Here is a 17621-nt window from a genome sequence, read left to right as displayed (position 1 = left end):
GCTCTTCGAAGCATCTGCTATGATACTAAATACTAATTTACCTATCGGTCATCTGTCTCACTAGGCTGGAAGTTAGTTCCATGAGTGAGAAACTTTAAGCACTATGATATTCCCAGCACTTAGAACAGTGATTGGCATTTGGTAGGTGCTCTACAGCTATCTCTTAAGCAAATTATTTTTTAAAACTATACTGTACTCTTCTCAATAATAGGAATTCTATGTCCCTTAGTACTAGGAAAAAATCCTTTTATAGAATATATTTTAATGTATTTGATAAATAATGGAAACAAATTAGTTTTATTGTTCCTAGCAGAATATTAACTCCATGTATTCTTTTAGATAACTCCCAGGACACTAAGCAGAATATCATTCCTAAATTAATAATCAATAATTCTTTAAATATCTGTATATTTCAGAAATCATTTATCTCTGATTCTATGTGACTGGTATGGATGTAACAGTGTACATTTTATTTAACTCTACCGCCACTTAGGTTATCTGAGGAAGAGGAGAGAAGGTTGAAACAGTTGCTCCAGATGGAAAAGAAAAGTGACAGCAGACGTGACCCATGCATGAATGTATTACTTAATTCTGATGGATTAAAAAGGAACACATGCTTTAATATAGCTTTTAGATTCAGGTGAAAGGTGGAGAAATGATGCAGAATGATGATCAGAATTGCTCAGAAGGTACCTGATTACTTTCTCTTCAGGGTTTGGAAGTGCTCAGGTTCCTGAAAAGCTGAAAGCCTGGAAGGAAACAGCCAGCAGAAGAGGAAAGATGCCTACACTAGCTTTTGAGCAAATGGGTAGAGTGCCATAAACCAAGCCCAATTAACTTGAACTCAAAGAGACTGGGGAAAATGATAAGACATTTACTAAAAAAGGGACACAAAACCAGGTTTAAATAGCAATTTGACAATAAAATTAAAGCAAAGTATGAATTATTTCATGTATTTTTTTTTTTTTTTAAAGAAAAGTCCTCATTAAATAAACACGGAGCAAAAAAAATCAAAATGTTGACAGTGGTGTTGAAATCACAATATATAATCAGTTTTGAATTGTTTTCTTCATTTCTTATTGCATTGGAAGAATTTTCCTATGATAGTAAATATTTGGCTCTGTAATTAAGGCAGAATAGGAGAAAAAACTATCTATGATCTGCCAGGCTAAAATTCATCATTTAAGAATCCCAACAAGGCGCGATATCTTGTACTTAAAAGGGTTGGATGTTCAACGCCGGCACTCAGGAGGCTATTTGTTTTCCATTGGATACATTTATTGTAATTAAGATCTATTGTCCCAGCTTGTCCCAAGCTGAGTGATAGTATGTAGATAAAGCCTCAGGATCTTTAGATTAGGTTCTACATTGGCATGATTAACAGAAGAGAGAGAAGAGCATACATTTAAACTCAAAACAGTTATGTATAATTATTAACCACTTTTACTAAGCACCATTTTAAAAGACTTCTACTTTACTTAAATTGCATAATATCTCATTTTTTAATTAAAATTAAGATCTACCTGTTGTAAAGATGGTCCTTTCTTCCAAAGTTCTCTTCCTGAAGATTAAAGAGAGGAGACACAGGAATAGTGAAACAGCAGGTTAACTTGGGTAGATATGAATTCTCTAACTATATAACTGGGTCAATTTTAAAAAAGTAAATCTTAAAGTTTCCTTTAAAGCTTACTATTTTACAGTTAAAATAACAGTGAAATACCATTTTTGCCTATCAAATTTGCAAAGTTTTTTTTTTTTTTGCTATGACATCATCTAGGTAGATAATATTCAAAGTTAGGGAGGGGAGACAGGTGAAAAATGCAATGCTTAAAACACTCTTAAATTGGAAGGCAATTTGTCAATTTGTATCAAAAGCTTAAAGAAATGTGCACACCCTGAAACCCCAAGATTCAACTTTAGAAATTGATCCAAAGGGTATAATAAAAATATGCTGAAATATTTATGCATTAGGACAATCGCTAAATTGTTATTTCTATTAGTAAAAACTGCAAACAACTTAAATGACACCTATAGAAAATTTTTATTTAAAAAAATGGAATTCTATGCATCAACAAAAATCATACCATAGAAAAAGTATTTATGAGAAAAAACTCTTCAGAAGATAATAAACAAAAAGTAATCTACAGCTCACTCCAGGTGAGCTCAATTTTTATGCAAAAGAAGAGTGGAAGGATATTCCTCAAAATGTTAACAGAGGCTCCTCAGTAGTAGGATCAGTGACTAGTTTTATTTGTTGTGCTTTTCTGTATTTTTCAATTTCTCTTCAATAAACATAGAAAAATATCTGGCTCAGGTATTCAATAAATATTGGTTAAATATTTTATACGTGGGTTTGAACAATGATTCTTTCTTTAAAACTATAAGTATAAAAGTTAAAAGCTTCATCCCTCCTCATCGAAAACAATATATATTAGTAAAACACCTGATTTGACTTTCTCCTCAGTTCTTAAATCACTCCTCAGTATCATAGGGTTTACTGAGAAACTAGACGACATATGCAAAACACACTGCCTCAAAACAAGTGACTACAATGTAAATATGCAAAGCCATGGTATAGAGGGAGACCAATCAACACTATTTCTCAATAAGGAATGTTGTGCTTCTTACAAATTGTAGTTCTACCATCTAAATCTTAAAAAGCAGCTCCTTATTAACCTGGACTTTGCTAGTTAAAAAACTGCTGGTACCTTTGCTGGTATTTTCCGATGCAGTCTTCAATAAGGTTAGAATGTCCAAGTTGTCACCAATTCTTGCATAGTAAGAACTATCATGGCCAAGGGCATCCAGCAAGCTTACATCAGCACCATTTTTAATTAAGACTTCTACAGCATCTTTGCAACCATACTCACAGCCTAGCATAAGAGCAGTTCTAAAAGGGAAGGGGTTAGAATAAAAGACCTTGAGAAACATCAAAGAAAATACTTCAGAAATCTTCCCGAGCCCCCGTTTTTAGAGAGCAAATATTACTTTAAAAGTCATCCTTGTTACAAATTCAGATTTTACTCTATATTTTTATCTTATATTTTAACTTCACTGCATTTATAAAAACACTTGCTTTGTGTCATACTTTGCAGAGCTAAACATTTATATATTATATACGTTTGCTACTTCTACTATAGCTTCCTTTAGTCCAGTCCTACTATGTCCTACAAGTAAATTACCACAAAAATCTTCCAAAACTGACTGTCAAAACGTACAACAATAAACCCAATCCCTTCATGAACTGAACTACATCATACAATCTCCCCAATCAATCCCTTCTACTCCAAACAAAACAAGAATCAGATCCCTGATGCCAATTTCTCTTCTTAGAAGAGCCTTGCTTCATCTTACTGGAGATCTTTTCATCTTCACACTTCATTTTAAAACTTGCCTCCTCAAAACATGATTCCTCGATTAACTCCATTATCATGGTTCATTCTGCCATGATAGAATCACCAGCACTTAAACATTTAACAGTATATGGGCAAATTGTAATAATGCAACAAAACAATTAAGTCATCACAGAAATTTAGAAGGATCCTGGAAATTATTTTGTTCACTTCTCTATTTTTATTGCTGAAATCGACACCTAATGAAATGAAGTGACTTAACCAACTCGGTCTTCAATTGTGAATTTTAGATTTCATAAGGAAACTGATTTTTGCCTTTACTCTGCTATGTATGTTCTATTTCTTTTTTATGCTCTCCGGTAGATGCCAGTATACAATTTTATATATAACAGGCATTACCAATGTTTTTGTTATAAGGGGAAAAAATGCTAAAGATAGGACAGAAAAAAAAGAAACTTAAATACGGAGTGTCAGAACCTAAGATTTTTATTTTTAAAACCATCTGCTATCTAGTCTATATAATACACATTGCTGTACCTCATTGGTTTTGTGTGTGTGTGTCTGTGTGTGTGTGTGTGTGTGTGTGTGTGTGTGAAGTTCCAATGAAAAACAAAGACAAACATGCTTGGAAAAATATAAAATCTATTAAAAAAAATAAGGCATTATTTGCAGATCAACCAGATCATCCCTCTCTGATAATAAAATTTATTTTTAAATCAAATTCTCTTAGTTATGCTTAGAATCAGATTATATTTTCAAAAACAAAGTAATATCAAAAAAGCTACTTTCTTAATAATCACATCAATGATTTAATTGCTTAAGAATTTCCTTCTCTGAGATGCCTGAACAATAAAAACAATTAGAGCTATAAAATTTGACATCTAAAGATTATTTTATTATGCTTCTCTACTTCCGATGAACTACAAACAATAGGATACATGCTTAGAAAAATAAAATTAAGTCAAAAGAAACCAATAACTTCAGTCATAATCATCTATAAAATCCCAGAGACTTGTTATAAATTATTGTAATGCTTCAATAGTAGAGAGGATATATTTCAGATATTTTGTTGTCAGAAACTTTATGACTATAAACATCAGAATTATAATATAGCAAGCACTGTAATACGCTAGACCAAGAAAAGGGGAAAGGGAGAATTATAAATAGAAATCATTACTATACATCAACTAAAATAACATCAAATACAGAAGCAAAAATAAACTAAGAATCTTAGGGTAGAGAATGAACCAGTTTCAGAGAAAGAGGTGGCACTGTGCCCAGGCAGGGTTAAGAGAGAAAAAACCTTGAGAAAATCTGTACTGAAATATGTCAAGCTCCAGGACACCCAAGTACCACTTTACTCTCAAAAGCCTCACTAACGAAGAAGTGGACTGTACATGTGATTTTTTATTCTTCTCCTTTATATCTTATTTGAGCCCATTTCATTAAATATTTTTTAAAGCTTAAAATAACTGGGATGTAATTCCTCTTTCTTCAGTTCTTTGACTCAAATACAGGCTCTAATCACTGCTTGTATTCTGTATTTTCCCTGTGATTTTCTTCCTATGTCCCTCTCCTTCTTTCTGCAGCAGACTCTGAAAAAAATAATTCCAAGGAAGGAGAGAATTGAAACGGATAGAAAGGCCAAGTCATAGCAGCAGAGTTTCAGAATCACCGTGCATCCAGCTGGTGTGTGGGGAGCTGTGATAAAAGAATTACCTGTTTTGCTTGTCTCTGGAATTAATATCCGCTCCTCTATCTATCAGCAGTTGACATATTGTTGGCCTACACATCTGAGTAGCCAGAACAAGTGGTGTACGCCCATCCTAAGCAACAAGAAAAATAAAACAGCATTAAGACAACAAATCTTCCAAAACATAAAAGTCAGAACACATGAGTTGAAATGATAATGACTATAAACTGACTTACTACATCTTTGGCATTCACTGAGGCCCCATGGTCACAAAGCAGCTGTATGCTTGAAGGACAGTCTGCCATCGCTTTGAGGAACAAAGAAAATGATAAATGGTGAACATCTGTTGTTAAGACATGTGATGTTTTGCTAGGTCCATATAAGGCCTAAGTTCTTCAATTTCTAAACTGCCAAGCTTCACATCCTTCACTCTCAGTTTAGCATAATAAGCATCAATTTTCTAACTGAAAATGGATTAGACAAGATTGTTTTATATATTTTGCATAATTTGTTAGAACCAACAAATACTATCATTCTGTAGAAAACAAAAACAGATTGCTATTCTAAGAGTAAACACAAATAATAAGAATAAAACTTAAATTTTCTACTTATAGTATGTTTTTAAATATGGCCAGAACTGACTGGATCCTTGAAGTGTTAGCTCAGGGTTTTTTTTAAAGAATCAAGTTCACTTTTTAAATAGAAGAGCCACAGTAAATGAAATACGACTCATACAATTCATATTTCCTTTTCAAAGCAATGATTGCAATGTCTGCCCTTGCTGCAAAACATGGTCATTTTGCTAAAACTTATAAAATCTCATGATGCTTCTTCTCTGACCAACACTAGAGCTCATATTTGTATTAAGAAAAAAATTACTGTTAAATTCATAAAATAAGATTGGGTTTAGACTCCCTGTAATTTTTTTTAAGCTTATGAATTGGTACTAAATTATCAGCACAAAAAAGTACTGACAAAGTCAGCACTCTTTTTTTGTGTATGAAATTCAATAGAATAAAACCAAATACACATTAGAAAATCAAGTAAATATTCATTTCTGATGTCTTTAATCCAGCAAGTCTTTTATATAAAATACATAATCTTTAAAAAAAAAAAAAAAGATAAACTGAAACTGAATACATTAATTCAGAAGCTATAAAATTAACAAGCATTCAGGCCCAATTAAAAATAAGCGTGAAAAAATGTAAAGCATAATAAATTCCAGAGAGTTGATATATTGAACAAATAAGTCACTATTAAAGGTGCTATGATGGAGAGTGTCAGCTGTTCACCAAACTCTGATTGCTTTCTTCCATGGTAGTAAAGTTGTGCTGGGTGCATGGTAGCTCACCTAGAGACCACAGTTCCCAGGGACCCTGATATGTGGGCATGACCACATGAGTTAGATCATGCTAATGGAACCTCTAACTTCTGAGTCTAGGTCTTAAAAGAGTGGTTATACATTGCTGCACAATCTTTTCCCTTCCTGTTAGCAGAAAAACACAGGTGCCTGCTATCAGCTTCAGCCTTAAAGATGAGGACATGCCCTAGGCAATGGTAGAACTGCAAAATGGAAGAAATCTGGATGCCTGAATGACCATATGGCACAAGCCAATCTGAACATCAGGGGTGTGATATGAAAGAAATTAATGCTGTGGGTTTTTTTAAGCCAATGTTATTTTACGGTGTTTTTGTCACAGGAGCCTAGCCTATCCCTAACTAAGACAAATACTGCTATCAGGATTCAGGTGCTGCTATCACAAATACCTAAATTACATGGCACTGATTTAGTTGTTGGTTACTAGGTGGTAAGTAAACATTTTTCAGGCCAGAAATCTTGTTGTTCTTCTCATGCTATGGCAAAACATTTGATAGAGCTATCTCATCTGTCATAACTTAGAAGGTACCCCATGTGACTATGGAGCCTTTCTAGTGAAACGATAGAAAAGAGCCAAACTTTTAGTGCATATTGGCAGCTGCTTACTGCTTTTAGTACAGTATTATAAGACAGAGATCAGGACAAGGAAGAATTAGCGAATTTATGAACACAGATGGAAAGAAATAGAGAATGTCTAGATATTTGTGACCTCACAGGTGTGGAAAGGCCAATTGTGTATATCGAATAGCAAGCTATAAAACTAATGCTGGTCACAACTTTTCTCAAACACCTCCCAATAAAGAAAAAAAAAAAATCTAAACATCAGATTAAGGATATTATATTCTCACTCAAGACTATTATTTCAGATGGCTTTGCGGTAGCGGCCATTAAATGAGGTAGAATCACGAGTCTAGAAGTAAAGACAAGAAATAGAAGAGAGTTTAAGAACTCTACGTCCAGAAAATAACTTTGGAAATGGTTCATGCATATGCATGGGGCTGGCAACAAAGAGACCAAAAATCTACCAAGGTTTGGATGGAATTGTACCATCCAAAAGCCCAGTAGGCTAATACTCATGATTGTTCCAGGCCTTAAGCTGTCTCTACAGAGGGCACACTCTCCAACATCCAATTTATCTGTGACCTTGGGGGACAATGGACAAAAATCTCTCAGAAGGCAGAGCTAGGGCCCACAGAGGACAATGTGTAAGGAATTTCTCCCAGAAAACAGAATGAGAGAGGCATTCAGAGGAGCTAACCAAGAAATTTAATCCAAGACCTCCAGAGGAAGTCTTTGTAAGTTTTTCTCAATAGCATTTTATACCTAGCGACTAATAACTGCTGTGTGTTTCCCAGTTCTCTCTTTTCACTTATCCTGTTCTTGCTCCATCACCATATATTGTGAGGAGCAGATCTCTTCTCTTTGAGTTTATAGAATTCTGGACCATGAAGAGCTGCATCAGAATTAAAACCAGAAAACTGCACATTGCCCTGGAAACCTAGACTTTCAGCAAGCTGCAATAACTGGGCTGTCTTATATATCCTCTTCCTTGGGGTAGTGGGGGTAACAGGTTCTACGTGTGGGAAGTAGAGGCTGCAAGAATATTTGGAACTCCAGAGGGGTGAACTGTAACAGAAAATGCAATTTGTTACCAAAATCTGGTTTTTCTTTCTGTAGTGTAACAGCTTGACCATGACTAGTCACCTAGAGACTACATTTCTGAGCCTCTCTTGCAGATAAATAGAGCCAATTGACTTTGCTTTTGTCAGTAGACTATGAGAACAGGGCTATCTACCACTTCCAAATCTGCTCTCTTTCCCCTTCCCAGTAGCTGGATGTGACTACAATCCTGCTTCAACCATGTAGTTGACAAAGATACTCAGCGGCAAGTAGAGGAACAAGATGGAAAGAATTCAGTTCATGAATGACCTTGAGTCACCTGTCAACCTCTACCACTCAACAATTTTTTTATAAGCAGCTGACTTTGGAGTTCTTTTATCACATCAACTTAGTCTTATTCTAACTTTGCCCATACACTTACTGAATAAATATTAAAATTGCAATTAATTAAGTTGTGCCAGTTTTAAATGCACACATGCATACACTGTGATATCATCACCACAGTCAAGGTACTAAACGTGTATGTGTATATGTGTGTGTGTTTGGTTGTTTTTTTCTGCGTGGTAAAAATACTTAACATGAAATCTATCTTCTTATTATATTTTATATTTATTATGTCATATATTTTAAAGTCTACACTAATTATATAATAATTATGTGAAGTTTTCGTATATAATTACATTTCAAAAAAGCATAAAATAAAAAAATGGGAATATTGCACATCGACTAGAAAACATTGAAAATATTTTCAAGTGCACTAATTGTAATAATGGTATTACGCTTAGGTTACAAAATAGAATCATTATCTTTTAGATATACAAACTGAATTGTTTATGGATAAAATTCTATGATGCCTTGGATTTGATTTAAAATATGCCGGTGGAGTGGGAGAGTAATGGGTGGTAGTAGACATCAATCAAAATTGGCCATATGTTGACAATTGTCTAAGCTGGGTGAAAGGTACAGGTGTTTTAATGTAATATTCTGACTTCATGTATGTTTGAAATTTTCCATAATAAATAGTTAAAAATAATTGTTAAAACGTGATTATTAATAACATTGGATTAATTTTTTTAAAAAACTAGAAAAAGATGGTAGAACAAAAACATCATGAGACACATTCATACTTCAGTAAGCAGCAAAATAATTTTTAAAATGCCATCAAGCACAGCAAATTATCATTACGAATATAAACTGTATTTTTTTAATGATTTTTAAATTTATTTTGAAAATTTGCCTTGATGATTCCATAACTGTGCAAACTTGATAAATATATCACTTATGAATGTGCACTTACGTTTTTATTAGTAATACAAAATTATCATGAAAAATAAAATCTATAGTAACTCACAGGGGTCACTGTGAGGCTCAAACGATAATGTGAAAATGCTTTCCAAATAATACCATTCTACACAAAAATTTTAAAAATGCACTGTGTAAAAATTAAATTATTATAAAAGCACATGAAATGTAAAAAGAAAAACAAAAAAATTAAGGTATAAAAGTTTAAAGGAAATTTGAAGTATAATGCGTTTTTAACTCATACTACTTTAATCTACTGTAGATATTCCATATATGTGAAAAGAGAAGGCTAATATTTTTTCCTTCCTCTGGCCTTCTAGTAAAAGGTGGGAACGTCTGAGGAGTCAGGCTAGAGGTCAGACTATGTTACATTTCTAAAATACTTAATATCTAACTTTTCTCTAAGTATTTTAAGATACCTAAAGAATAATACAGATAAATTTAGATACACAAGTATGAATAATAAAATCTATGAAATTATTAGTATAGATTTTTTTAAAATATAGCACATTACAGTGATATGAAATTCAGCATTGATACCTCTAAACCAGCCACTTCCTCCCTTAATTAAGAACTTACTACATGCTAGGCACTATTTATGATTTAATTATAACCACTTATGAGAGTAGTATTAACTTCATTTTGAAGATGAAAAAAATGAGATTGAGACATGTTAATTAGGTAAATGTAGTTTTCAAGAAAGAGAAAAGTCTTTTTCCCATTTCTCCTGTCAATTCCCTCTGCCTCTCCCTCCCCCTCCTCCTCTCTCCTCTCCCCGTCCCTTTCCCTCCATGCTTAAGAGCTCCTTGAGAGCAGGATTATGGTTTATTCATCTTTTGACTTTATCATCTAGCAAACTGCCTGGTAAATATTGGCTGAATAAATCTTGTAAAACTGTACGATCTAAAAAATTTCAAATTTGAGTAAAAGAAATTGTAATATTCTTTCTCCATGAATTATACAAATATATGCATGCTAAACTTTGATATTAATTTAAATATCTAGCCATTTTAACAAATACCTGTTTATGTCCAAATGAAACTTTTGCTTACCAGCATCATGAAGTGCGGTTCTTCCCTGTTGGTCTGCATGTTCAGTGGGACAATTGTACTGTTAAAACAAAGAAACTTAGTGATCTAGAAGAGTTTTATTTTTAAATTAAACATCTAAATTCAAATGAACAGCTGTTATTTAATCTTAAAATATTCCATTTATTAAAAAAAACAAAGGATACTAGACAAACCACTAAATATTTTGACATGAAACAAATATAATAATGTTACACTGTAAATTTAATAATATTTCACCAAACAGGAAAACATATGGTACGTTACAATAGAGTGGGATATAAAAAATATGTTATTGTTTGACTTTTTTTTTTTCCAGCAGGAGTTAAATCTTGAACAACTGAATCAGAAAAACAAATGAGTTCTGCTGTTATACTTAGTGGGAAAATGTTTATGGAAATGTATGACTGGACCCTTTAACTGAAAATTCAGCCCACTCGTTCATAGAATTTTGTGGCTGCCTGATTACACATTTAACTAATGGTTAATATTACATAGTGTAAGTTACTGACATTTATATAGAAATACTTAGATTCTATGCTGTATCACTTTATCTTATCTTATGTCCTATACCAGACAACAGAAAATTCCAATCTCCAGCTAATGTCAACAGGAAGGTCATGTCTTTGTTATTTATTTTTAATACACTGAGTTATGCAACTCACTTCCCTCAGAGTTTTTGCTCTTTATTGTTCACATTCTTTTACAAATGATGGAAAAAATATTATGTAAGATAATAGTTAATCTACTATTTTCTTTGATCTCAAATTCCAAAAACACATTAAAAACACATGTGTCGTTTGCAGTCAAAGTAATAAAACCAAAGTAATAGAACGAAAATATTAACCACTTTTACTACCTGTAGAAGTTTTTGTAGGCACAATGCATGTCCATATTTTGCAGCCAGGTGAAGAGGATTTCTTCCTATGAAAGAAATAATTTAAAATAGACATGAATTTTCCATAGAAATGTCATTCATTTTTTTCAGAATTAGTTGACAGGATACTTAATTTGTAAGCATGCTTTCAGTTTCTAAGACGTTTCATATGGGTTGATATTTTAATAACATAATATACACACCAAAACAATGAAGGTGGAAAGAAAAGTTAAACATACAAATGCATAAAGAGCAGGAACTCTGTCTTATTTGCCCTGTATTCTCAATACTTAGAGCAGTGCTTGAAACACAGTAAGTAATTAAATACTGGCATAGCAAAGAAGAGAGGGAGGGAGAGAAAGAGAAAAAGAACGGGGAAAGAAGGGAAAGATTCATAGAGTTCTCAAAACACTTCCAAACAGGCAGTGTGGATACTAAAATGGAGGAAATTAAGAGATATAAGTAAAAGAAAGGGTACTCTCTAATTAATTTCTATGCTTCAACTAAAATTCAATGCTCACTAAGAGGCTGTGTCTCTGGAAATTAGACTTGTTCAACTATATACATTAAAATGTGCAATTGTAAAGGAAATGACAAGGAGGAGGGCAGGGAAGAGGGTACCAGATAATCTGAAAGCTTAACTCTGAATACTGAAAACATAAATTTGCAGAGAACATTCTACCTCTAAACACTATTTCTGCTAATTATATTTTTTTACACACATATCTCTCTTGGTTGGTGAAGATGTAAGGATTTCACCAGGCTATTCCAGCTTCCAATTGCTTCCAATCTTCAGTGTTTTTAATTTCTCTCTAACTTCACAAACTTCTTAAAAAATATAATTTGACTTCACAAGTTGACCTTTTTGCTAGAAAAGAAGGCATTTACGTTCTACTCATCTTGGATGAATGAATAAATTGGCTTTCAACTCTCATTCAGTTTTATATGAGTTCAGATAAGTGGGTAAGTTTTCCTAGGTCTGATTACTTTTGTGTAGCTGACTAACTAGGTTTCAGAACAAAAAGCAGCAAGTCCAGGTCTTTAAACAGGGAAAGATACAAGATCTTCATCCACATCTAAAGTCTTCTTATTACAATAAATCAGAGTGATAATTTCAAATTTCAACTTGCTACTACTGTTCATGGAAAAGTTTCCTACAAACATTTTACATTGTGAAAAGTGCCTAAAATAACTCATTTGCATGGGAAATAAGAGAGAGTATGAAGTAGGATGGTGGGAATAGGGACAGTAGTGAGAGTCCCTGGTATTCAACAAAATGCCATAGGAACTTGGTCACATAAAAATGTCAGGTCAGGTATTTCCTAAGCCAAATTCAAAATCAGCCACTTGAAACAGGGCAGTAAAAAATCAAGGAAATATCAGATCTAAATCTTACCACCGTAAATTATACCAAAGGTGCATACCTAGTAAGACCTAGGTCACAAATACCTCAAAATCACACTAACTTGAAATCTGGCTATTTTCAATATACTTTCATATTGCTAGCAACTAAAAGAATTCTACTAAAAAACACATAAAGTTTTTTTTAATCAAATTTTTATCAAATATCCACATCTAGATTATAACAGACAATATAACAAATGAGAGAAGGTCCTTGTCCTTAGAAGAGGACAAACAATAAAACAAAACAAATAAAAGTGTGACTAAACAACAGCAAAAAAAAAAAAATGACAAGGTTAAATAAGCAGGCTATGTTGGAATGCAGTATATGAAATGTCTGCTGAGCTTGGAAAGCATTTGAGTTTGATCCGCACTGAAGGAGGGAGGGCAAAAGTCACTAGGTCGACCACTAGGCAAAAATGTCCAGAGCAGAAAGAACACACAGAGAGAAAGATACTAGTTTGAATTAGAATCAGCACAATAAATTTAAAAAGGCTTTAAAGAGTTCTAAACAGATACGTCCAAATTTTCTAAAAACAAATATTTCTCCACATCAATGAATGTATATATAAGTAACAGTACATTCTTTTGTTCCCTGGCAGATAGTTTGGTCTTCAATTTAGAATACAATATATCTTTAGGTAAAAATTATCCTCATCAACTCAATTTTGATCTCTCGCTCCCTCTCTTCCCCTTCAATTTCTAAACACAGCACTGGTTAACGGTAATGTATTTGTCCACACATGGAGTCAGAGGATAAAATATCAAAGTTGTTTAAAAAAATTCTCTATTCTTGGTCACCTTCTATTTAACTGAGTAACAAAGTAGAACCACAGAGAAATAAGATGTCAAGAGTCCCAGAGAACTGAGAAAGGTTATCCTGATGAACAGAAAGCTAACATACTCTTTGAAGAAAACAGCTATAATCAAATACTTAAATTAAAGGTCTATCTTGCAATGTGCACACAAACTTATGCTGTAAGATTTTAAAAGTCACACAGGTATGACTAAGTTTAAGCAGAAAACGTGGTAAGAGATTGACTTAAACTGTCCACAAGAAATATTTTTTTATAAATATAGTTAACTGACACAGAACACATTTCCTTGTGAGACATGATGGTTAAGAACACACACTGACCACGATTCATCTAATGAAAGACCCTAGATGAGCTACTTAACTGCTCAGTGTCTCACAGCCTCACTGGGTTGATGCAAGGATAAAAGGATTAAGTATGTGTAGAGCACTTACGTGTTATGTGTCAGCTATTTTTATGATCTTTATTGGTAATGTTGTCATGAGGCAGTTAGTTCCCCATTACAAAAAAAAATCTAACCAAATGTCGAATGACCTCACAACATAGAGATTCACACACTGAGTAGTACGTGAGTATAAACTAAACGGCCTCTAATGGTTCTTCAAAATCCGAGAATTTAGGATCCTGTAACACTACCAAGACCAGCGCTAGACTTCGGGAATCCAACTGCTGGTTAGTTCAGTAATCCTTTCTACTAAGATTCCAGAACTTGACCTCTCTCCGACAATACCTCAGAAGTAAAACTTTCTCAGCTACTTAAAAACAGAAAATAAAAGATTTCTCTTTTTAAATCACTTTTAGTTCTGATGAAAAACTTTAGCAGTGGACAAAGCTTGTATCCTCCTCCTATTTTGTCATCGACTATGGAGGCAAACATACCTGCAGTGTCGCTGGTTGTAATATCAACACCGTGTATAAGGATGGCATTCAAACATTCAAGATTTCCCTTTGACGCCACAACATGGAAGCTAAACAAAAAGAAAACATTTGTTATGCCATGGAAACTACCAAATGTTACCCCTAACGTTATCCTTTATTCAATGGACACACATACACATGTTTTAAAGGCTGGAGCACCCATATATTTAATATAAGAATGTATCCCATATGACTGATAAACTCATTTTAACCTAAATTTACGTAAGGGGCCAATATTTTCTAGAAATATCTTCTTAGAACCAATGGAATATTCCCATATTCAATAATCGTAATAATAGAAAATTTATACTATGATATCATTAACTCTATAGTTTATTGTTTCAATAGCAAAGGCACTGGTTTTTGGAGCTTAATAAATACACTGAAAATTTTCTAGCAGCTGGTGATATAAAGAATATCTATTTTGCTTAGTTTCGAATATACTGAAACTGCCAAAGCAAAATTACAGCAGAATGCTAAAGTCAAAGACAGATCAAAACACTATTACTCTTTAGAATTATCAAATTAAATCTGGCATAGAAAAGCCTTCAAGACAACAAACTAAGCTACACTTGAAACCCATAGAGGAACTGGCATCATCTGCTTCCCCAAAAGTACCAATGACCATCACCTAATTCTTCCTTTTGCTCATAGACCTGTATGACTGGTTGAAGTTTCACTTAAATAGGCATAATTAAACAAATTTCCTAATAAGGTGAGTAAAGCCCTCTTAAACTTTAAGCATCAAGTATTCCAAATTCAAGATAAAATATCCCACTGTTTCTTTGATCATCTAACACTTTATTAATCAACAAACATTTACAAAAATATTTTGTGTGCAATAAGAACTGACAGTGACTATATTCAACCACATCCAAACTAGTATGTAAATACAAGTGACCAAGTTGAACTCAGGTTGAAATAGAACCAAGGCCCTAAACAAATAACAAGTACAATAACCACTGTGAAGGTGCCAGGACATAAAGGATGTGCTCTGCAAGGTGCCTAGATACAGACACACTCTGCATCACACCCTAACTTCCCTGACCATATCACTTAAACATTTTATGTTTCCTCATTCCCTAGTTCCCTCATCCCTACCTTTATTATTTTATGTAGAACTATTATAAATTAAGGGTTTATTTTCTTTATAGTCTATCAATCTCTTCCCTCTCAACTATAAATACCATGAAAACAAGGATTTTTGTCTGTTTTGTTTCCTATTATATTTGCAGAATCAATTTAAGTTCTGGACCCTCAAATATTTGAATAACTGAATGCTTAGAGACAAAATCCAGAAATAGCTTACATATTCATTTCCAGATATTATAACACTCAGTCATGCATCTCTATTAGTATTATAACTGATATAAATGAAAACTAGAGACCAAGTACTACTAAGTAAAGCAAAGCAGATTTGTGTGCAATTTGAATTAGAAAGAGATATTTCTGATAAAAGAAATATAGTATTCTTAAGAGTCAGATGAGTTCTCCTTAGAGTAAATTGCTCTAAGTCTGAGGGTATCAACCTCTCTGCAACACTGAAGAGGGTAATTATACTATGCAATGTACCACTAGAACCTTTCGAGGAATGATAATTTCCTGCAGGCAAAAGTATTTCATCTCCCCCAAACCTTGAAGATACCATATTTTGTTTGCTTGTTTTCATTTCTTAGCTCACAAAATCTGGAAGACTTCTTTCTCCAAAACAAATCAAATTATATCAATGATGAATTAAAGGGCAGAAGTCACAACAAATCTACAATGCATTATTAATGCCGGTGTGCCATAAATAGATGTACTTCAGAAAAAAGATGTATCAACTATTGAACTATATGCCAAGAGTTCTAAAGGAAATTTGAAAAACTTCTATATAGAAATGCTCTTTTGCATTAAAAAGAAAGTCAATAAGTTTTCTTTTTTTAAACAAGACAAGTATTTCTACTCCCATAACAGGAAATCCAGGTAAAGTGGACAATTTCTACCTCTGAGGACAACTAGAAAAGCTGCATAGAATATAAGACATATATTTGAAGGTATCAGTGAGCTAACTAGATAGTGAAAAATTAAGAGGCCGGATGCAGGGAAGGACAGATGAGGTGAGCTTAGTGTTTGTGGCCATTTGGGGTTAGGAGCAATGGCTGATTCCAGAGATAACAACTGGGAGGCTGAACAGCACTTCTGATAGCCTGAGGAGATGGGGAGAGAGGAATTGGGATCTACAGCTCTCTAGGTGACGGGGGTTTCTTGATAAATCTGCTCCACTTTGCGTTGGCAAAGGACTGCACCCTAAGAGAGAGGTGGACAGGAAGAAAACATATCCTTGCTGTGACTATGGCCAGGCTTCAAATGTTTCATTTTCAAACGTGGATTGAGCTCAAGGAGTACATATTACTTGTCTTAACTTTCAAAATTACCCCCCCCACCACCAAAAATCATCTAAAATAAAATTATTTTCATAATTACAGATAATACAAAAAATATATTTGTAACGTCATATATTTGACTAAATAGAAAATGCTTTAATTAAGGAAGAATACAGTTTGTATATGAGTAATAAAAGGAAAATATTTTATCTTATAAATTCTAGAAAGAATTCTACTTCCTACAGTGAAAACCTCAAAGACTCAAATACTACTCAAATATTTTACAAACTAAAGTTCACAGTTCATCAAATTACACTAGATTTTTATAATCTGACCACTAATACAATTAATTGCACTCAAAATTAAACTTTTGATTTAGAAAATCTGAACAAAAACTCAAGCAAACATTCAGTCAAAACATTAAAAGTGTGGATGGGCAGAACTGAATAAAAAAGGTTTCATTGAATATTTTCATCCCAAAGAAGACTCCCTTCATCTTTTAATATCTTGGTGTTTGGGAAAAAAGAAACATGAAAAAAACAAACACTTTTGGATCTTAAATGTTCACTATTTATACTGTGAGCCCAATACATGGCTTAAAATTTAGCAAAAGGAGCGGAACTCAAAATAATCAATGTTTCTGTAGCTATCAAATTGCTTACTTGATAAAATCAAAACAGTATATAGAAACTGGAATTTTTCAAACTTACTGTTCTTAACAACTACTTAATTTTTAAGTCATGCTTTGCTCTTTTTACTATTCTTAATATCTAAGCATTCCAAGGTAGTGACCTACATTAAACATTAATTATTTGCTTCTTAATATTCATC

At 33.3% G+C, this 17621-nt stretch overlaps 1 protein-coding gene across 2 annotated transcripts in view; it reads right to left on the bottom strand.

Moving 5' to 3' along the window:
• Positions 1–17621, bottom strand: part of UACA (uveal autoantigen with coiled-coil domains and ankyrin repeats) — a 79828-nt gene that overhangs the window by 22407 nt on the left and 39800 nt on the right. For both annotated transcript variants that reach the window (XM_006922669.3, XM_015597740.2), the window contains exons 3-9: positions 14386–14474; positions 11273–11337; positions 10399–10456; positions 5283–5353; positions 5073–5179; positions 2709–2890; positions 1524–1561 (exon numbers count right to left, since the gene is read on the bottom strand). In XM_006922669.3, coding sequence (XP_006922731.2) covers positions 1524–1561; positions 2709–2890; positions 5073–5179; positions 5283–5353; positions 10399–10456; positions 11273–11337; positions 14386–14474 — 610 coding nt within the window. The remainder of the gene's footprint in view (positions 1–1523; positions 1562–2708; positions 2891–5072; positions 5180–5282; positions 5354–10398; positions 10457–11272; positions 11338–14385; positions 14475–17621) is intronic.

The sequence above is a fragment of the Pteropus alecto genome, unplaced genomic scaffold (genome assembly GCF_000325575.1).
Source record: "Pteropus alecto unplaced genomic scaffold, ASM32557v1 scaffold38, whole genome shotgun sequence".
Classification (NCBI taxonomy): domain Eukaryota; kingdom Metazoa; phylum Chordata; class Mammalia; order Chiroptera; family Pteropodidae; genus Pteropus; species Pteropus alecto.
The sequence above is the reverse complement of the archived record's forward strand: the minus strand, read 5'-3'. Positions and strand labels throughout refer to the sequence as shown.